The 22,173-nt window shown below is 40.0% G+C and overlaps 2 protein-coding genes across 5 annotated transcripts in view; one reads left to right on the forward strand and one right to left on the reverse strand.

The window, feature by feature from the left end:
* The window catches only part of LOC136826263 (uncharacterized), a 32,477-nt gene extending 15,902 nt beyond the window's left edge, over positions 1-16,575 (reverse strand). For 2 of the 4 annotated variants that reach the window (XM_067083391.1, XM_067083390.1), the window contains exons 1-5: positions 16,387-16,573; positions 13,089-13,191; positions 2,576-4,805; positions 1,669-1,855; positions 553-570 (exon numbers count right to left, since the gene is read on the reverse strand). In XM_067083391.1, coding sequence (XP_066939492.1) covers positions 553-570; positions 1,669-1,855; positions 2,576-4,805; positions 13,089-13,191; positions 16,387-16,543 — 2,695 coding nt within the window. In that variant the 5' untranslated portion in view covers positions 16,544-16,573. Of the gene's footprint in view, positions 1-552; positions 571-1,668; positions 1,856-2,575; positions 4,806-13,088; positions 13,192-16,386 lie in introns of all 4 variants that reach the window. The other 2 variants (XM_067083393.1, XM_067083392.1) reach the window with 2 other exon arrangements.
* A 1,416-nt stretch (positions 16,576-17,991) lies between these two features.
* Positions 17,992-22,042, forward strand: LOC136825961 (cilia- and flagella-associated protein 300-like). The gene is made up of 6 exons (XM_067082826.1): positions 17,992-18,166; positions 18,560-18,641; positions 19,136-19,205; positions 19,452-19,618; positions 20,265-20,437; positions 21,793-22,042. The coding sequence occupies exons 1-6, from the start codon at positions 18,012-18,014 to the stop codon at positions 21,980-21,982; spliced, it is 837 nt and encodes a 278-aa protein (XP_066938927.1). The 5' UTR covers positions 17,992-18,011; the 3' UTR covers positions 21,983-22,042.
* The last annotated feature ends 131 nt before the right edge of the window (positions 22,043-22,173 follow it).

Below are 22,173 nucleotides of genomic sequence, written 5' to 3' on the forward strand. Positions count from 1 at the left end.
CCCAAGTAATGTGTAACATAATAGCTACCATTTTTTATATAGAACCTTCAAAGAAAATATCAAGTTTTGATTGTCAATGGTGACTGTAATAGATTAGTTTTCATGCAAGGTAAATTATGAACCTGTATTAGGCTTTTCATTACATGGTAGCCTACATTATTCTCATTACATAAGCTACACAATTAATGTTAGATCACAGGTTTACATGTACCGTGTTTGTGTGTGTGTAAAATATTTTAAACCAATAACATTCTGTCCAAATTATATTAAACCACAGGTTTACATGTACCGTGTGTGTGCGTGTGTGTGTGTGTGAGTAAAATATTTTAAACCAATAATATTCTGTCCAAATTATATTAAAAGTTCTTGTTTTCCATGCAATTAATAAAGAGAAATTTAAAGAAACAATTTACTTCCATGCAATTAATAAAAATAAATTTAATGAATCAATTTACTAACCAAACATCATGCTAAAGCTATGAACAAGTGAAGGGCAAAATAAATATATTTCTAACAGCATAAATGCTAAAGAAAAATCCCAAGGACTCTTACTTTCAGGGAAGACAGCGGCTGAGGAAAAACAAAAAGTTGAATTACATTCTAAGTTTCATTCATTTAAACATCTTATTTATTTTGTCACACATTACGTTATGATAAAATGTGTTGGAGCTCAGTTTCCAGACACTAAAATCAGATGACAAAGACTTTCCACAATGTCATCTGCACATCCAGGCTTCTCCTTTACTGTATATATAATCCTTTACAAAAAGTGTACATCTGTCAGCTCGTGCAAACCTGTTTAGTTTTTCAACTTTCACAATCATGTACCTTTTACATTCATGTTTTCATTATCAATTCATTTTAATTTTCTCTTTAATGATGATTTCCTTTTTATATGGATTTTACTAAATAAGTGTAAAAAGTATATGGAGAAGGTCAGTTTCTAGTAAGCAGCAGTCAAAGTGGCCTTAGCTTTTAGTCTGAACAGCTGTTCTATTCAATTCTATCATTAGGTAGGCCCTGTAGGGGGTAGTGACATCAGTGCACCTCATATGGTGCAGTGTAGGCATTACTAAAGGGTGTTTGCAGTGTCCCTTCAGTCCCTAGCTGCATCCACTCTTTCGGCTTTTTCTTTACTTCCACTGCAGCTTCCACTGCCTTTATCTCTTGATGTCCAACCACTCCAACTCCCTCTTTTCAGTTGTAAGCACTGAATGGTTTGATAGCCTTTATTTCATATCAATCAACGAACCATTAGGCAAGCACAAGCTTTGTTCTTCACACAAATCTCATTCTGGTATGCTAAGAGTGTCGAGCTTTTATGACGTTTTTTCCCAGGTCTGCATTTTATTAAAAACTGATATATTCATCCCTGATCCTTTGGCAAGAGATCTTGTTTTAGGTGAGAGGACTATTTTTTCCCTACTTTTTTCTTTATCATTCCAACAATAAGACAAACATAGTAACTAACTACAGTATAATAACCTTTACCCAAATGTATAACAAATCTACTTTTAGCCAGTACTGTAACACACTTTATTATTCAGAAGACAGACACCAATATATCAAAAGTATAATATAAAGTTTGTACACTACAAAAAGTGAGCTTTGCTTTTATGCATCCATGATTTAGATGAGCACTAAAAAATGAAAAGAAAAATTACTTACGGAGAGTTTTCATCTTCACCACCAGACCAGAGACTTCAACCACCTGAACCTTCATGTAGTCGGAGTGAACAGGACAAAGATTTGCATCTAGAGTCAATGTTTTGATGGCTAAGAATTCACCAACCCTCGGAAGACAATTCATAAGGGGATATTTTGAGATTGTGGCATCTTTGTTACTGGTTGTATCCTGGAAAGAAGAAGAAAGCCTCAAAGGAAATCCAAGACAAAAACATTATTAAATTATACACAATCAATCCTTACACCTTTACTAAACTATAAGGAACTGACTTGGGGACATCATACTGTCCCTTTTTTTGGCAAAATGTCGAATATGCATTTTTAAAGTCTTTTGAATTCTCTCCGTCGACGGTGATTTTATCACATAATTCTTTCTTCAACAAAGTATCAAGCCTATCTCCCTCATCATCCAGGATGAACTTCATGGCCAAAAAGATGGTGTGCAGAAATATGATGTTACCTCTGAACTTTGATGACCAGCACTTTCTCTCTACAAGGGTGAGCCAGGTTCGAAGCTAGCATCATCTGCACCGTACTCTTGTCAGGTAGAACAAATATTCCTAAACTCAGTAGTAAAGTGGCTTCCTCTAGCCAGGGGTGTAAACCTATAGACTCTCAAGTTTCTTTTGCCAATTAGGTACCCTGATTTTGGCTACCATTATCCCCAAAAAAGCAGCAATGCAAAACATGAACAGTCTCTTCCCTAACGTTTCAGTGTCCCATTAAAAATAATATGCTTCGAAATCATGAAAAAACAAAGATTCATACATGCGTGCTGCATGTGAAAAATTATAACAAAATGCCTGTCTCTAGTTTTATTAGGCTAGAAGGAATTAAAGTGATACTGTATAATAAAGAACTGTGATAAATCCCATTCCAACAACCTTACCTCTACTTCTTTCAACAGGTCTCCTTTCAGTTCTTCTGTTAGGTCTCTCATTATATCTGCTTCATCTGTTTTATCACATAGAGCAGACTTTGCATCGCTTTTGCTGCGATCCTCTGTTTTACTGTCATCCCCTTCCTCATCCAATTTACTTTGGGATACAGGACGAGAACTTTCTGGATCTGTCAGGGTACTTGTGATGTCACTATCCCTAAAGGCCTCTTCAAGACAGGACATTGGGGTCAATTTTTCCTCCCTACCTCTGGAAGAGCCTGTATTTCTTAGGTTTGTCAAAAGCCTCCCTAATGCATGGTACGGTCGAGGTGCAGACTTTTTAGATGACCTAGTTGATGGGCCAGGTCTGTCGTCTACTGGAGACCCTTCCTTATCTATATCTGACAGACCAGAATTGTCAAACCCATCAGATTCTCCGCATGAACTCTTCTGAGGGAATGTCTTTGGAAGAGAAGAAGGGCATGAGCTTTCAGTAGCATCTAGAACTTTTGACTGCAAATCCACCTCTGCTTCTTCTTCCTCCTCATCTGAGAGCATGTTCATTTCCCCGGATGGTTTTAAAACCAAAGGATCCATACGGTCTTGAAGGGACAGTAGATTGCGAAATGTCTTCTTTGTATTCTCACCAACCTCAAAGCTCTGATGGACTGGGGATGGAGGGCCATGACAATCAGTCTGTGCGAGCATGTCGGGCAGTCTGAAGGTCTGGGTGGTTACAGATTCAGTCTTTGAGGTTACTTGGACAACTGTAAGGGTTTTCTGTTCACTCATCCTTCTTAGGTGATTTAGTGCTTCTAGAGAGGGAGCAGTGCTCTGACAATACATGCTCCTAATACCATCTGCTGTGATACCTAAATCGCTAGTATCAACGAGACCTCTAAACACATCCTCTCCTTCTACATCGATGACACCCTGGTTCTGAAAACCCAATGGATTCTGAGAGCTAATTCCAGATGGTCTTGTAACTTGCCCAACTATTTCTATGTCATTCCCATCACAGGAATTATTGTAAGATGTTACTTCCTCTTCATCATCACTCCCAAAAATAACGTGCTTATTCATACTAGATGATGAGACATTATTCCTATAATTCACATTTGTAGCAGATGAGTTACAAGCACTCAAATGAGGGGCTGCATGACTGACAGAAGCCTCTTCTTTAGCCTCACTTGGAACAGACTTTTTCCTCCTTTTGGCATGTTTACGACGCCTCCTGCTCTTGGGACCAGGTTTATAATGTTCATCTACACAAGATAATACTGGACTTGAGTCTCTGCTTTCTGCACAAAAGTTTTCACTGTCATTACTATTATCAACTGTCTCCTCACTTTCCAAATAAATGAAGCAGCTTGTCGACACCTCCTCCTCCTGAGAAACGTTCTTGTCTTCCTTTAGAGCAATCTCAGTGTCTTCTACTTGCATCTCATCTTCAATTAATGACTTAGACAACCTTTTATTTCTTCTTGTGTTACCCACTGAACATTTGTCGCTAGTTCCAAACGCCTCACTCTCTGTAACATTGTCTTTTTTGTGTCTCCTTGTTTTCGGAGAACTACTCTGTATTTCATTTGTTGATGTTACGGACATATTATCCGTATAGCTCTCCTTCTTGTGCCTCTTTGAAGAAGTGGCTGCCACAGTCTCACATGATTCTCCTGACTGTTGGCTCTCTTTCTGTATTGGAGCTGCTGACTTCTGAGCATTATTTCTGCCTTTTCTGAGAGATCGCCTCTTTGTAGGCTTTGAAACGTCACCCTCTTCACTGTGTACCTCGCTTTCACTTTCACTAGGTTCTACAGATTGTTGCCTTTTTCTCCTCTCTTTCTTCACCTCCTCTACCTTGACAACCTCAACATCAGAACTCTGGCAAGAATCCCTCAGCTTCTGCTGAACTGGGCTTTTTGTCTTCTTCGAGCTGGCAATCTTTGCATAGCTCTCTTCACTGTCTTCATCTGACTCTTCAGGCTCCTCTCTCCAGTGACCTTTCTGTCTTTTGGAACACTCCACGTCTTCGACTTTGACCCTTCTACCCCTCCTCTTCTCAACATTTTCCCCTTTCCTATTTTCACACCTCGTTGAGTCCTCATCATCAACCCTACTCTTCCTCGTTTTCTTTGGTTCGTCTGCAAAGTCATCCTCACTCTTCCTCTTTTTATGCTTCTTCTTTTTCTCTGGGCTCTCGGACGTGTCAACTTTCGGATCGGATAAGGATTTTAGCCTGAAATAAAGAAAATTACCCTTTTAATGAAAACTTTCTGCAAATACCAAGAAATGATTCTAATCATTTAAAATCCATGGATCCCAACTCCACACAGGCCTGCTATGTGCAGACTTTGTTTACCCTCTCATAAAAATTATACAAACTATGTTCCTATATCAATCACTATTTTTCACAATCCCTGACATGCATTTGTTACTTTACAATCACAATTCTCTGTCACTGGAGAGTATTTATAAGGAACGCCTTAAGAAAAGTCTAAATTAGCGATTAGTGAACTTTTTATTTTTCTTGTGATATAAGTTTCTTCACTAATCCTAGGTTTGGTATGGGTATACCTTTTTTCTTCCAAGTTACTGAAGGTTTGTAGGTTTTAAAACCACTTTCGGATCAACCATCTTGTTTAGTTTTATTGGCCTTCCTCATTTTGGTGTAGTTATCCATATTTTGCCTCTTCAATCATTTACAAAATAACTACACAGTGATGCTTGTAAATTTCTCTTCCAGTATACAATCAAATTCTGTTTTGTGAATTAAGATAGTATGTTGGCCAAAGCACAACCACTTTTGTGATACTACCATTAGAGAAAATACGTTCCTAGGTTCCTTCTTGACCGGCCAAACATCTGTCTGGTTTAGGATTCCTCACTCTAAGTATAGCTCTTTCTCTCTGCCCAAAAATACACCAACTGGTCAGGCCTATTCTCTACAAGCACCTATTTCTCTGTTCATAAGACAAACTGAATATGATATTTTAATGATAAAATAAGGTTTGTTCATACTTACCTGGCAGATATATATATAGCTGTATTCTTACAAAAGGTCCAACAGAATTTCAAATGGCCGCCAACAGCAGTGGGGAGTCAGGTGGTTAGTACCCATTTTCCCGCTGGAGGTGGGTATCAGGAACCATTCCCATTTTCTATTCAGATTTTCATAGTGCCGTTGTCTCCTGAGGGGGAGGAGGGTGGGCACTACGAATATATATCTGCCAGGTAAGTATGAACAAACCTTATTTTATCATTAAAATATCATTTTGTTCATGAAACTTACCTGTCAGATATATATATAGCTGAATCGCACCATTGGAGGTGGGCAGAGACAGCATAGGATTGAGAAACAAAACAATGTAGATGATTACACATCTTGGTTCCTTACCTTTTTAGCATAGCTGACTTACGTGATTACTGTCACCCAAGTCATTGGTTCTGCTTTACTGGAGTTTCCAACGAGGTAGAGACCTATATGGTTAAGTTCCAGACGATCTGTCAACGGGACGTGACCACTATGTGACCAGATCATAGCCCTCAAGAAGGAAGCAAAGAGACAAAAATAACCACCTGGCCTACCAAACATTTGACTAGTTAAAAACTAAGGAAAGGGAAGACTGCCCCACAGTCTACCCCACAACCATAAAAACATAACAAAAAATTTTTTAAAAACTATTCCTAACCATACATTAAAGGATAGGATGGGTACTGCCTCCTTCTCCCAAGATGATTACCAGCCTAAACGTATAGGTCCCAATGAACAGCAAGACTCATACACTGTTCTTACGTCCTTTAGGTAATGAGAGGCTAACACAGAATGACTTCTCCAATAGGTGGCATTCATAATATCGTTCAGAGCCATGTTCTTTTGAAAGGCTACTGACGTTGCAACAGCCCGAACCTCATGCTCTTTAACTTTCAAAAAGTTGAAAGTCACTCTCCTGACAACTTTTATGCGCTTCTTGAATGGTGGACCTCAAGAAGAAAGCCAGTATTCCATTCTTTGACATGGGGACGTCAGGTCTTCTCACCGAGCACCATAACCTATCATTCAAAGACCTCTTGACTCTTTCGTCTTGTCCAAGTAGAACTTTAGAGCCCGAACAGGGCATAGCAATCTTTCTGGTTCCTGACCCAGAATACCCGCCAAACCTTTCAATTCAAAGGACTTGGGCCAGGGTGAGACGGGTTCTCATTCTTGGCAAGAAAGCGGCGGTTGAAGAGAGCACACCGCATCGTCTCCTTTTTAAAACCAATTGACTTAGATATTGCATGAATCTCACTGATTTCTTTGCAGTAGAAAGAGCAACTAAAAATAACGTCTTCTTTGTTACGTCCCTCAAAGAAGCAGCATGAAAAAGGGGTTCAAAGTGGCTTTGCATCAGGAACTTAAGAACTACGTCCAAATTCCAAGATGGAACCAAATACTGATGTTTTAGTCGTCTCGACGACCTAATGAGGTCATGCAGAAATGGATTGTTGAAAGATATCTATTCCTCTGTGCCGAAAGAAACGACAACATACTCTTATATCCCTTGCTTAGTAGAGACTGCCAGCTTCGGAACTTCCTAAGAAAAAGAAGGAAGTCTGCAATCTGGCTCACAGTGGTCTATAGAAGAGGAAAAGTCTGTGTTTACACCACTAATTGAAAAACGCCCATTTCGACTGGTAAACCGCGATCGAAGATGTTCTCCTGGCTCGCGACGCTCTTGCCACCTGCTTCGAAAAACCTCTCCTCTCGCCAAATTGGGATAGTCTGAATGACAGTCAGACCGAGAGCGAGAGGTTTTGATGGTAATCGTTAAATTTGGGGCTGTCTGAGTAGAACTATCGAAGAGGCAACACCCTGGAAAGTCTACCATTAGCTACATTACCTCCGGGAACCACTCCTTGATTAAGGCCAAATGGGTGATCAGAGTCATCCTTGTGTCTTTGGGATGAACGCTAACTTCCTGACCACTTCTCCCAGGATCTTGAAGTGGAGGAAAGCGTAAAGGTCCAGACGAGACCAGTCCCAAAGAAGGGCGTCTATTGATACTGCTCCTGGATCCAGGACAGGAGAGCAGTAGAACGGAAGCCTGTTGTTCTTCGATGTTGCAAACAGGTCTACTAAGGGTCGACCCCATAAACCCCACAGTCTTTGGCACACCTCCTGGTTCAGAGTCCACTCTGTCGGGAGCAGTTGATGACGACGACTTAGCAGGTCCGCTCTCACGTTCTGAACGCCTGCTACAAACCTCGTCAGGATCAGAACGTTCCTGGAATTTTCTCGCCCACAACAGGATCTCTTTCGCTAAATGCTGAACAAAACGAATGAGTGCCTCCTGCTTTTTCAGGTAAGCTAGAGCTGTGGTATTGTCCTAATTTACCTGGACTGTTTACCGACACTTGATCTTAGAAGAATCAGCATTAGAAGAATCGCCATTTAATTCTTTCATATTGATATGCCAGGTCACCTGTTCCCCTCTCCAGGTGCCTGACACTTCTCTCTTCCCCAGTGTTGCTCCCCACCCGACATTCACAACCGGAGAACAACACTAGGTTGGGTTCGGAAGGCTGAAGACACGCCTTCTGAAAGCTTACAGGGATCCAACCACCACCTGAGATGCTCCTTCACCTCGAGGGAAAGTTTGAGAGACAACTCGAGATTTTCCTTGTCTACCCAGTTGTCTTGCAGGAAGAACTGAAGAGGCCTGAGATGATAGTCTCCCTAAGGGAAACAAACTTTTCCAGTACTTGAGGAAATGGTCCCCAGCAGACTCATCCACTCCTCACCGAACATGTTTCTTTCCCTAGGAAGGCTAGGACTTTTCCGGTTAGTACACAGCTGTTGACGTTCGGGGACGGAAAAGCCCAATTTTCCACTGAGTCCATCTGAATCCCACAGATACACGATGGACTGTGTTGGGGTCAGGTGTGACTTTTATAAGTTGACCAGCAGGCCGAAGTTCTTTATTCAGGTTCAAAGTTAATTTTGTAGATCCTCCAGACACCTCACCCTTGATGACTTTCGAATCAGCCAGTCGCCAAGAATAGAGCGAAACAACGCCTGTCAGATGCAGCCATTTTGCTACATTCCTCATGATGACGGTGAAAATCATGGAGCTGTGGACAGGCCAAAGCAAAGAGCTCTGAATTGATACACCTTTCCCCTCAAGACGAACCTCAGGAACTTCCTTGACTGAGGATGTATCTGTCAACGTGTGAACCACAATGTCTTGAAGGTCGAGGATACCATCCAATCCCCTGGTCTTAAGGCTCCTAGAACAGACTGAGCCGTCTCCATCTTGAAAGTTTCTTTTCACGAAAAGAAGGGTTCAGGCTGCTGACATCCAGCCCAGGTCTCCAACTTCCCGACAAAAACGGGACCAGGAAAAGCCTGTTGTAGAAGCCCGGGAATTCAGGTCTAAGACCTGTTCTACTGCTCTCTTGACGAGCATTTGTTGCAGCAGGTCGTACAGGATCTCTTGTTCCTCTGGACCGCAACGGAGAGAGGTCCAAGGGCTTAAAAGGCTTAAGGGAGGGGAGAAAGGAAAGGGATCTTGTATCCTTTCTCTAAAACCGAAAGGGACCAACTGTCTGCCCCTCTCACTTTCCAGGCCTCTCAAAACTTAAAGTTGAAGCCTGGCACCCACCGGTATCTGGAATGAGAATCACATCACTTCTTGCCCCTACCTCTAGCAAGGGCTTTTCCTCTCGAGAGGTTCTTTCCTCGAGAAGAAGGCTTTGAAGATGATCCGCACGAAAGGGCTTCTTCATCTTGGGTGAATGCTGACAAAGGTTGACTCAAGATCCTGTCACGGAACCGCAGGTCGCTTTAATTTCGATGACTGAGCCAACAGGTCCTGTGTGGACTTCTCTTGCAAAAGCAGACAGCGATGTCCTTTACCATCGAAGCCGGAAAAGATGACTGGAAAGGGGAGCAAACAACAGTTCTCCTTTCTGTGCCAAGCAATGAGAAGGACGTCTTTCTAGTAAATCCCGCAGAAGAGTGACCTCTTCTTGAGCACTCCAGACGACAAAGTCTTGAGGCCAACATCAGAACCATCTCGGACCGCCTTGTCCATGCAAGACAAGATGCTCAAAAGGTCCGACAAAGAGATCGAGTCCTGACTTATTAACTTAAGGTCCAAAGCTCCAAGGCACCAGTCAAGGAAGTTGAAAACTTCTATCGTCTTGAAAAGGCCCTTCAAAAGATGGTCCATCTCCGTAAGAGTCCAGGGAACCTTGGCCGTCGACAGATGAGACCTCCTACTCGAATCAACGAGATGGAGGTAAGTCTCCCTTAGATGAGGAAGGAAGACGTAAGCCTAAGTCTTCTCCGGTCTCATACCACATCGACCGCTTTCCCGAGAGTCTTGAAGGGGAAGGGTGAAAGAAGACTTTCCTTGAGTTTTGATGGAGTCCATCCACAAATGGACTTTCTTGAAGGCCCGCTTAGTGGAAAGCGATTTAGTCATCTTCAAAAATCCCGGGCTTTCCTAGACTTAGTTGAAGTCAGTTGAGAAGGAGGAGAGAGAGGTACTGCGGCAGAAACTTGTCTTGGGAAACAATTCCTTCAACAGCTTCTCCGAGAATCTGGTAGTCGACGACGAGGACTGATCCTTAATCTCATCTTCAGACTCCGAGACCTTGAGTCTATCTCCAACATCGGGCGGGAAGAGCAGAGAGAAGTTGGAGAGGAAACACGCCGCAGGGGACCTCTGCTTGGAAGAGGAACTGGCGTGCAAAGCAGCAGGAGAACCAGGGACCACCACGAGAGACGACAGCAACGGCAGGTGGAGCGTCTTGAAGGGAGTCAAAAACGCCCATCGGGCGCCAAATCTGGCAGCATGACGAGCTTCTTGAGCGCCCAATCGGCGTCACGTCTGGCAGCATGATAACGTCTGGATCGCCCCTGTAGAGCGTCACGTCTGGCAGCATGACGAACGTCAGGAGCCTGGCGAAGCGCGTCATCAACAAAAAGGTGAACGTGACGTCTAGAACGAGAAGGAGGAGGACGTCCTGGGGTGACGCCAAGACGGTCCTCCCCAACACCCTCCGGGACGAGAGTCAGGGTTCCTTCCACAACGAGCAGGCGAAGCAGACGAAGGTGACGGCGAGGAGCAGGAGAAGGAGATCGCTTTAGATCTCTTCACTGGAAGTCTAACATCCTTCCGGGAGTCTTTTTATGGAAGGGGACCTGGACTCTCTCTGCAATGAATGAGGAGAGTTGCTGCTGCATGGAGGCAATAAGGGTCCTCGTTGGTGACGCTCTCTCTCTGGAGAATTACGGAACCTAGAGGCAGAAGGACGAAGGACGTCCCCCTAATCCTCTTCTCTTGAGGAGGGAGAGCTCTGGGGCGCCAAACACGTCTTCTTCGGATGACGCCCTGTACTTCTTTTGCGGGGAACGATCCACAAACTCTGGCGAGGAGCACAGAGTAGGAGAGAGAGGACGTGAAGCGCCCTCCTCCCTAAAGCTTCTCTTAAGAGGGCGAGAGTCTAACTGACGGTTCCAACCCCTGCGTTGGGGAGGACGTGTCAGAAGAGGAGAAGCAGTCCTTCAGGACCCGAACACGAGTTCGCGCCTGGGCAGCCTGGGAAACTTCTTCAGGACCTGCCGAAGGACGCCAGACTGGTGGGGTTCCCGTCACCCTGAACTTTCGACATGCTCTCTCCCTGAGTCCTGGGAGTCCAGCAGAGGTCCAGGCCTAGAGGCATGATGGGGCCGGTCTGACGACCCCCTCCACTGCACTGGGGGCACTAGTCACTTCACAACACTTTTCTTGGAGAGCTGACACCTTAGATTCTAATGCACAAAGTCGATTCCATCATGGCTGAAAGCATATTAGTCTCCACTGGCACGATCTCAGGGCTGGAGACAAAACCACAGGGTTAGGTTCTAAAGGTACAGGGGAGTTAGGGCCGACATCAACACTTCCGCAAAGAGAAGCACTCCTGGAGGAAGACCTCCTCAGTCGATCACGCCCAACTTCCTCACATATTTATCATACGCTCTCCATTCATTTTCAGACAAAGAAGCACATTCATCACACCTATCATTCAACATGCATATATGCTTCCTACAGTTAGAACATACAGTGTGAGGGTCAACCGCAGCTCTCGGCAACCTCACCTTACATTCAGACATCACACACGCACGGTAACCAGCAGAGCTAGACCCAGACATAATGATAGTCTAAAGCAAAACCAAAGAAAAGTGGAAAAAAGCGTATGCGATCTACCGATCCAAAGTCAAAATACCAAAAGACAATCAGATACTCAAGAAAAAGCAAATCCTATGACGGAGGTGCAGACAACAGTTGTTGACAACAGGGCGACAGAGAAAATCTGAATAGAAAATGGGAATGGTTCCTGATACCCGCTCTCCCAGCTTGTCGGGAATGGGTACTAACCACCTGGGCCAGTGTCCCGCAGAAATTTGAAATTCTGTCGGACCTTCGGAGAATACAGCTATATATATATCTGACAGGTAAGTTTCATGAACAAAATATGTATTTCTTTTCTTTATCCTAATCAAAATACCTAGCCTGTGGGTTACAAAACTCAAAATGAGTTAATGGCCAGCCAACAGCTGGTTCCATTAACCCCCTTTTTTCCTTTTTTTTTCCCAGCCCTAGAAGAACCCTAAAAGGGTTCAGAGGTCAGGTTAAACAGATCATTTATAACTAACTAACTAACAGTTGGTTCCAAGCCTGGAGTAAATTGAGAAGGTTGAGTCTGGCAGAACTTGTGGGAGATGACTGCTACTAAGTCAAAATGAAATGGCTCCCAGAACCCAGCAGTCTTCAACCAGGCAGGTATGTGTGTGTGCACAAACAATCCCTGGGGTAGATACAAATCAGACAAGCTCGTGAAAAATGAATGCCGTAAGTGCGAGAGCCATGGTAGGAAACAGCAAGGTAGTCATGGAAATGGTGACAATAAGCAACATGGACATTGGTTCTGTTTAGGTGGTAAGGTAGTATTGCACAAATGTTGTACTAACCTTACAGATACAAGTAGCATCAGCTCAAAATATTAGAGAAAAAATAAAGAAGCGCTCATACAATAACATGGCACTAATAATAGAACACACAAATCAAGTTTGCAAGATTAGCTATAACTTTTCACAGTGAAAAAGGCCTTACCAGTTACAACCATCGAAATAAAAAGTAAAGTGAGGCACTACTAATTCTTTAAAATTTGAAAAACAGTCTATCTGTTACCTTCTGACTGTGATAAGCCACTACCCTATATATTTTATAAAAAATATACATAAAACTGAATCAATTTGTAAAAAACTTTTATTCAGCATATAAGCAGCGTGCAAGGAAATGCAGACATGATTAAGCGGGGACTTTTGTGATAAAGAGAGGTTATATCTGAATCAGATACCCCATTTGTATGGCAGAACCACATACCTGTACCTGTCTCTTTTACATGCATACAGGACTTAAGGCATACAGAAAATAAGTTCTGTCTAGTTCTGTGTAACTTTATAAGCATGTTGGAAATCAAATTTACTTACTTAAGTATTCCAATCTCTTGAAGAACAGTCGACGTTTCTTCTGGAGGAATGTAAAAACCTTCTTCAAATAATCCATATTCAGGTTTTTCATCTGCAGGATCTCCTGAGAAGTAAATAACCCAGTAAATATCTGTTTTAATTCATAATCCTGCATCTGTATTGCGGTTAATGATGAAAATCTGAATACAGCATTATAATTTATGTTAGTTTGAAAAGAAATAGTGCAGCATTTCAAAAGTTTTATACTTTTAATTCTTTCTAGCTCATCACCATCAGCCTCTAAATGCTGTGAGATGCAAAGGGTATCAGTGAAATTCTCCCATTAATGAAAAACTACATATGATGAAAGAAAATGCCGGTTTAAATTTAAAAAAAATACCAAAAATTAAGAAAAGTCGTATTAGGTAGTGACTATAGTCGTTCTCAAACAATAATTGTTTTTGGTAGTACACAACTCTAAATGACAGGCAATGAGATATGGAATGTTTTAAGTTACAGATAAGCTTCGAGGATACAAAAAGAAATGGATTTTGAAAGAAAAAATATAAAAAAATTTTAAAACACAATTGACTTTTTAAGTCCATGCCCATTGCTTAACATGAAATGCTCTCCCTCTTCTTCTTTTGGAATATGTCTGACAATGAGGCCGTTTGCATAATAGGCTATAGAAAAGTAATAAGTTTGTTTTAAAAATAAATTCATTCTAATTGATAAAAAATTATATTTTTATTAATTTCCCACATTATTTGGACAAAGCTGACATACAGTTGCATATGCTCGATGACCGTACCCTAGTGCAAACTTGGGACATCTAAAATGACTGAGAATATCAGCAAGAACTATACATGGGCTAGGTAAAGTTAAATTTTGGGTTACAAGTGGGTTATCAGGTTTTACGGTAAAACTAAAGATTACTACAGTGCCCCTGTGGTTTGGTTAACTAACAGATTATATGTGAAATGGGTGCAGAGTTTAGTGCCAGTCTCTTTGGGATGAACGTAAAAACATAGATAAAAGACGGTAGGCTAAACTACATGAAAAAAAATTTCAAGTGTAAATAATCTGGTTGGCAAAAGGTGGGATCCAGGCCGTGGTACTAGTTTTTAGTTATAAACAGGTTAAGTTAGGGTAAATGATCGGGTTTAGACACGCATGGCAGAATTTTTACTTTTCACTCGATATTTAATTGGAGAAATAACAAAAAATTAAACCTTTAAGAAAACCTTTCAAAAGACTGAAGCTTCATTAACAAAATGAGCTAAATGAAACTGCCATACGAATTAAAATAAGCATGTGAAGTCTTCGTAAAACTGGCGTTGAAAGGCAATTTTGCATCCAATATGGCATCTTCCCAAATGCTGAGACAAAATTGACAGGAGATTGGACACTTCCTTCCCAGCGCTCATTGAACGGTGTTCAGACACTAATTGCATATATATATGTAATGTTTATAGCTATTACTCAAGATTTTAGTTGTAATCAGCATTATAAACAATTATTTTGTTGCCTACACTAGTGAAAGTATGAGACATGGAATTCCCACCTGTCATGTGGTTGAGTTGAAATGCATTTTTACCTTAATCCATGGTTTTATCCTTACTGACATCACAACTGAAGCTCCACAGTGCTTATTTGATTGTAATTATGCAAATTTTGTTCTTATTTCACTTACAATACCACTTAAAATACGTGAGAATGTTCGTGTACAGTACTTTACTCCATCAAAGTGGAGAAACTGTGGCAGGAACAATTTTCTAGACCTACTGTATACCTGGCTGCCACAAACATCCGAGAGCGGACGACACATTAGTGAACTGTTTACGATAGAAATGTATTATTTTGTTGTTAGGACTTTTCATTTATTTAAGTCCATATCACTATGTATACTTCTAAGACATGTAATGTGTACATATGAGTTTTATCACTTTGGCGGATATATAAGAAAGTTGAGTATGACAACTTATGTAGAACTGGTACGAGAGTCAAGATGCCATGAAGTCAAAATACAGGACTGAAATAAAGGCTTTAAATCCAAATTATTACTTAAAACACCATTTGACAAAACTTACACTGTGTATGTGATATATATATATTACACTATATGTAATACATATTAATAAATAAAAAAAATATGAAAACGCGAAAAATAGCTACATCGTAATGTTCACAGCAAAAGCGTTGAAATTTGTCTCGGGAATCTGGTTTGCTCCGACAACAAATATTTTCAAATGAATTACAATGAACACGTAATACATTTACTCAATTTATAACCTTATTCTGGTGTTTAGCTACCCAGTTATTTAAATATTATCTAGCGCTCTGGCATCCTGAAAATTTGCTGGAGTTCCCCATCCAAGCCCCGAAACGTGCCAGTGCTTACTGCTGATGTCAAGGAAATGGTGTCAGCATCTATGGGTACAAATATTTTGCAGATTTAACACAGGAAATGGGCAGTTTGTTTACACAAGTGACTTGGCAAATATTGAGATGGCGTCCTCGTCCACTTTTAAAGTGTCTTAAGTAAAAGTTTCGAGAGCGTCATGGCCGGTAAGTTAGCACCGTGCACGGCTAAGTCTCAGCGAACCTCTGCTTAATCGGAAATATGCCATTGTTTCATAATTTAGGAGAAAACTGTTACTTTCATAGGAATGTAGAGGTCTCACAAGTCTCACTGATGCTGATGGGGGCACGTTCAAATGCATTTTGTGGAAGTGTCTAAACAGCAGACGAATGTCAAAATGTCTCATGCTCTGAGCGTTTACCCTAGGTCAGGTTAGGATAGGTTAGCCTAGTAAAGGCTGGCTGTTTTTCACTAGTTCGCATTCTCTGCAAGTCAGCTAAGGACCCACTGAGGTTACACCTCTATTATTATGTACTGGGAAGGTGTAATGAGTTAATTGGGCATTTACAGCAAACAGAATAGCCTAGGCCTATCAAATTCCTTGTAATGTTTGATATAGACTAACAATAAAAGAAATCATAATTCACTACTCTAAAAATACCTGTGGTTATAATATTGTTACTTATTTATACAATTTGCATCTACTGCACAAAAGTAATTTCAAATTTATGGATAAATAAATAGGGCTTAGGAAAGTTAGGCCTGACCTACTTGCATTATTCTCCCTAGCCTAATCTAAATCAAAGTGAAATTTCCAAAACTAAGCTGGCCATGAATTTACAATGAACCTTCGCATTAACAAGCCTAAATTAGGCTTTCTTTGCCCCCACAGAACTAGTCATAATCAGACGGTGTCAAATAGGCCTACGATCGCACCTAGGCCTAGACCGAACTCACCTCTTTTGCTCCGCCGTCTCGACGTCGTCAGTCTAAATAAGCGAATAATTTTCTCTAAAACATCGCGAACTGCCGTTGATTCCTTGGGATCGACGTTCACCACCGACAGCTTCCGCTCGTCGTCGAAAAATTCGCTAAAATCGACTTTGATTCTCATTGCGTCTTGTCGACTCCGATGGCCGATAGTAAACAAACAAGTGGTGTCGTTCGGTAATGTGTTTTACCCTAATTGATAATATTTTTCTCGTATTTTTAAAAATTAAGTCATACAATAGGAATTAGTTATATTTAAAGTACAATTAATGGTTTATTTCTAATATAATAACACAAAATTTGCCTTGACAATTATAATCCCCTACGTATTTTCATTTCGTTGACAGAAAACAACTCCACCTACGCATATGAAAGAGGACGAAAATGAGAAGGAAAAATATCATAAGTAAAGCTTATATTGTAAAAAAGAAATATTATACGATATGTGGAACAGAATAAAAAATGTAACAAAACAGATAAATATCAACATACCTAGAAAAAATATAAAGGTAAATGAGTCGCCATTGACAAGGAAAAGATTTGTCATGTCCTGGACGTCTCTTTCTTGTGGTACCATACAAAGAAAAGTTTTACATTACATTAATTTTATTGCACTTTTCAGTGAAAATAAAGACAATTAACATGGGAAAAGAACATTAAATAGAGAGGAAAACAGTTTAGTGACTATAGAATAACTCCTGAGTTAATTGTATCGTGGAAGAATATTGAGATATCAAAATCGTAGACCAGGTTAAATAACCTTTGCTTCATGTACCAACAGGCTACTTCATCTGGTTGCACTTCGCCAAAGATCCTCTGTAGGACTAGCACATTCATTTATCTTTTTATATACACATATTTACAGACATTCGAAGAGTCATATGGCGTACTGTAAAATAACTGTCAGAGCCACACATTCCCAATGTTTACAGTATGAAAAAAAGGCTTTAGTTTCTTCTTGACGGACTTAATATCAGTCCAACATGTATATCAAATTAGAGGTAATTTATGTATGTATGTATGTATGTATGTATGTATGTATGTATGTATGTATGTATGTATGTATGTATGTATGTATGTATGTATGTATGTATGTATGTTAATGTTTTATTCACGGGATTCACCATATATTCAGTAACCAAAAGATTAATGTAGCACTGGCTGCTATTTGTTTTTCACTGAAGCCCTCCTGTAATAAGGAAAAAACCTGTTTATGTCTACTGTATTTATGTTGGTCACTTCTAAATTATAGTTCAAAGATTCTCTGAAGTTTCAAAGTACTGTTTTTTATTACAATTGATATATTGCCCAAATATTAAACCGTTATTTATACAATGGCGGTGTATTGACACAATGTCAAAAGCAGGGATAGTATCTAAGTTAAATATCTCTATGGCGAGTTGAAGCGAAGTGACGTCACAGAACAACCCAACACACTCATTTAAAAGCAGCTAATTCATATCAATGAGACGCCGAAAAACTTTAAAAATATGTATTGAAAGTGTTATGAACAGCGTTGGTGGAAGGAATAAGAAAGGTGGAGGAGAAAAGAAAGGTGAAACAAATTAGAAAGTTGACGTTTTAACGTTGCCATGGTAACGGAGGACGCCATCGACGTCTCGGAAAGGAGACAATATAAGATTTTGGAGTTGACGAGAGCAATAATGCCTTTTACATTCACACATTTGGACAAGAAGAAGTTTGTCGTCGACGAAGATAGCACGATACAAGCCCTCCTGAGGAAGTGGTGAGTAAGACGCTATGAAAAACAGGTTTGACTCTCTCTCTCTCTTTCGTTCTCTCTTTTCATTGAAACGAATTATTCATATGTAGGTTATAAGATAAGCATATGAATTCCATTTCTAAAGGATGTTTTAAGTGTAAATAAGTCCGGACATGCGTGTCCCATAGACATATCTAAGCGTATCCTACACACACACATATACAAACTGCTTGACCAGTGGTAGGCCTACAAGCACAGCATTAAAACATAAAGATGTAGGATTTATTATACCAAAACCTTATGATTTTGCAAGCTTCATCAAAGAAGAAACAAGGAACTAATATTTTAAGGGCACTTAAAAAAAACCTTTGTCATTAGTCCAAAAGATGACCCTAAGTCATTCTCATTCCTTCCCAGGTCACTCTTGGGTAGGGTCACCTGTCAAGCATATGCTTTTGACCAGCCATTTGAAGAGTACAACTTGGCAACGCTTATTAAGGTAATGATTCTTTTAAATATCAGTTCATCTGTAGTTATTACTGTTTTCATATTTTAGGACAAAGCTTCTGAATTTGTAGAGAGAGAGAGAGAGAGAGAGAGAGAGAGAGAGAGAGAGAGAGAGAGAGAGAGAGAGAGAGAGTAACTGTTTATTTGCTCTCCACTGACATATGATTTCTTATTTTTGTCCATACGTTCTCTCTCTCTCTCTCTCTCTCTCTCTCTCTCTCTCTCTCTCTCTCTCTCTCTCTCTCTCTCTCTCTTTAATGATGCATTTCCAAAAGAGAGAGAGAGAGAGAGAGAGAGAGAGAGAGAGAGAGAGAGAGAGAGAGAGAGAGAGAGAGAGAGAGAGAGAACTGTTCAATTTGTTCTCCATTGATGTATAGATTTCTCAGTTTTATCTTACATGTTCTCTCTCTCTCTCTCTCTCTCTCTCTCTCTCTCTCTCTCTCTCTCTCTCTCTCTGTAGGATTCTTCAAGCATCTTCAATTTCAGGATTTTGTGGGGAGTCCTTCGGTAGCGGCAACCCTTCTCGTATGGCGGCGGGAGCTGAAGGAACCCCTTGGTGAGAACACTTACTTATCCAGCCTTATACATCAGTTGTAGTAAAGTAATATTAGTAGTGGATTTTGCCTTAGGAACGACTCATCCCTTTAGTAGTAGTAATAGTCAGGAGTCTGCTATACAATGGCTCTTTCTTTCTAAAGTTGTGTATGTTTGTAGGTAGTAAGTAGTAGCAGTGAGGTGCCTTTAAGTATGCCTGCCCCTTTGTATAGTCAAAGAGCTTTCAAAATTTGTTATTCCTTTTAAGGTAAAGGCAGCCAGCTGGAGGAAATCGAGAAAATACCGTGTCAGCTGACGTCCATGGAGATTTTCAAGAGGTTGTATGACACCAATGTCCTGAGGGAGGACGGAGAGATCATCCAGTGTTTCGAGGAATACCACGAAGACCTCATCCTCAATGATAACCTAAAGAAGGTACTTGCTAATTTTTTGTATTAAAAGGAAGTAGTAGCATTATAAATTAGAATTTTAGCCTTACTAGTCCATTTTATACTGGACTTTGTACCTCTTAATTCAGCTTTTTCTATGTTAATTTCTATGTTACTTTGAAAATATGTTTCTAAAAAAGCATTTAAAAGTAGAATCTTCATGAGAATTTACTGTATGTGAACATCTTTTACATAACAACAAGATCTTTTGACAATTGTGGAAGAAAAGTGGTAAAAACAATCATTTTTCCTCTTTTATGAAAACTGCAAATTCTATGAGGATGGGGCATTCAGGAAAATGATTGTGCTTGATTAGTGCCACTAGAATTGTATCATCTGCACATGTCTATACTTAATTTTCAAGGCCAGCAATGTCAGTAGCGCAGATAAAAAATAATACAGGTCCTCGAAAGCTGTCATACAGAACTCTTGACTGATATTAACTCAATGAACAGCCAGCATAAAAAACTCAACTTTCCCTTGCACTTTAACATAACTTTCTGCATCACTTCAACACAACTTTCTGCTGCACTTTAACATAACTTTCTGTAGCACTTTAACTCAACTTTCTGCTGCACTCTAATTTAACTTTCTTCTGCACTCTAACTCAACTTCTGCTAAACTTTCCACAGGTCCTGGTCCAAGAGGAAGGTGAGTTCTGGGATGTCTACAGCGAAGAGGAGAGAAATGAGCTTCTCTTCCACCTTTTTAAACTAGTGGTCCTAGGAGGGGAATGTTGCCAATTTGAAGACAACTTCCACAACTATGGCATTGTCACGAAGGCGTTGTACAAGGACCTTATCAGGTAACTACTTTCCCTTTAGTTTTAGGCTAGTTTTTGCCTAAGACATGGCATTATTAATTGTTGAATAACTATATAACCCTTGCCTTCACTTCCCACAAGTTACAGAAATCACACACAAGTTGTAGATTGCTCTGCGTAAGTCAGACACTCTGAAAGCAACATTAGCTGCTAATCACAGCAATCAAAACAAGTCCTAGATTGCTCTGTACAAGACAAAACACTCTGAAAGTAACACAAAGGTATAAATCTGTCAATAACTAATAATAAAACTGAATAAAAATTGTTACCTCAGTCCCCAGCTGACTGTAGATTGCTCTATACAAGACAAAACACTCTGAAAGCAACACCAAGATAAAAATATGTCAATAACTGATAATTAAACTGAATAAAATATGTTACCTAAGTCCCCAGCTGGTTGTAGACTGCTCTGTACATGACGAAACACTTTGAAAGCAACACAAAGTTATAAACCTGTCAACAACTGGCAATAAAATCTCAGTCCCTAGCTGATTGTAGGTTACTCTGTGCCTGACAAAACACTCTGAAAGCAACACAAAGATATAAACCTGTCAATAACTGGCAATAAAAGCAAATAAAAATTGTTATCTCTGTCCCCAGATGATTGTAGATTGCTCTGTACAAGACAAAACACTAAGAAAGCAACACCAAGATATAAACCTATCAATAACTGATAATAAAACTGAATAAAAATTGTTATCTTAGGACCTAGATTGCTCTGTACAAGACAAAGCACTCTGAAAGCAACACCAAGATATAAACCTGTCAATAACTGATAATAAAACTGAATAAAAATTGTTATCTTAGGACTTAGATTGCTCTGTACAAGACAAAGCACTCTGAAAGCAACACCAAGATATAAACCTGTCAATAACTGATAATAAAACTGAATAAAAATTGTTATCTCAGTCCCCAGATGATTGTAGATTGCTCTGTACAAGACAAAACACTCTGAAAGCAACACCAAGATATAAACCTGTCAATAACTGATAATAAAACTGAATAAAAATTGTTATCTTAGTCCCTAGATTGCTCTGTACAAGACAAAGTACTCTGAAAGCAACACCAAGATATAAACCTGTCAATAACTGATAATAAAACTGAATAAAAATTGTTATCTCAGTCCCCAGATGATTATAGATTGCTCTGTACAAGACAAAACACTCTGAAAGCAACACCAAGATATAAACCTGTCAATAACTGATAATAAAACTGAATAAAAATTGTTATCTTAGTCCCTAGATTGCTCTGTACAAGACAAAGCACTCTGAAAGCAACACCAAGATAAAAACCCGTCAGTAACTGATAATAAAACTGAATAAAAACCTCTATCTCAGTCCTCAGGTGGTGAATGGAAAAGTGGCTGTGACATCATTTGCAGCCAAAATTCGTCTGAGGACAGCGAGGGGCCTAGAAGTCCCAGAAGATCCCAGCAAGTCCCAGAATGTGTTTCTGGTAGTGGTGAACCCACACACTAGGACGGTACACACTCTTCTTCACCAACACGGAGTAGGAGATATGGACTAATAAGGGCGTAGTAGTAGGCTTAGGCATAATAGGCTTAGGTCTAGTAAAGTGCAAAATACTTTTTTTATAATAATTTGTTGCATATTTTTATTTGTTAATAAAGTAAGCAAGAGATAATGTGCTTTACTATGGTTTTATCTTGTGTTAAATCTTCCTTTTTAATAGAAATACTGATATATATATATATATAT

This window comes from Macrobrachium rosenbergii, chromosome 40, assembly GCF_040412425.1.
Source record: "Macrobrachium rosenbergii isolate ZJJX-2024 chromosome 40, ASM4041242v1, whole genome shotgun sequence".
Classification (NCBI taxonomy): domain Eukaryota; kingdom Metazoa; phylum Arthropoda; class Malacostraca; order Decapoda; family Palaemonidae; genus Macrobrachium; species Macrobrachium rosenbergii.

Coding starts and splice junctions, on each gene's coding strand:
- LOC136825961 (XM_067082826.1), top strand. CDS start 18,012: ATGGTAACGGAGGACGCCATCGACGTCTCGGAAAGGAGACAATATAAG. Junction 18,642..19,135: donor ACTTGGCAACGCTTATTAAG/GTAATGATTCTT, acceptor CTTCAATTTCAG/GATTTTGTGGGGAGTCCTTC. Junction 20,438..21,792: donor TTGTACAAGGACCTTATCAG/GTAACTACTTTC, acceptor CCTCTATCTCAG/TCCTCAGGTGGTGAATGGAA.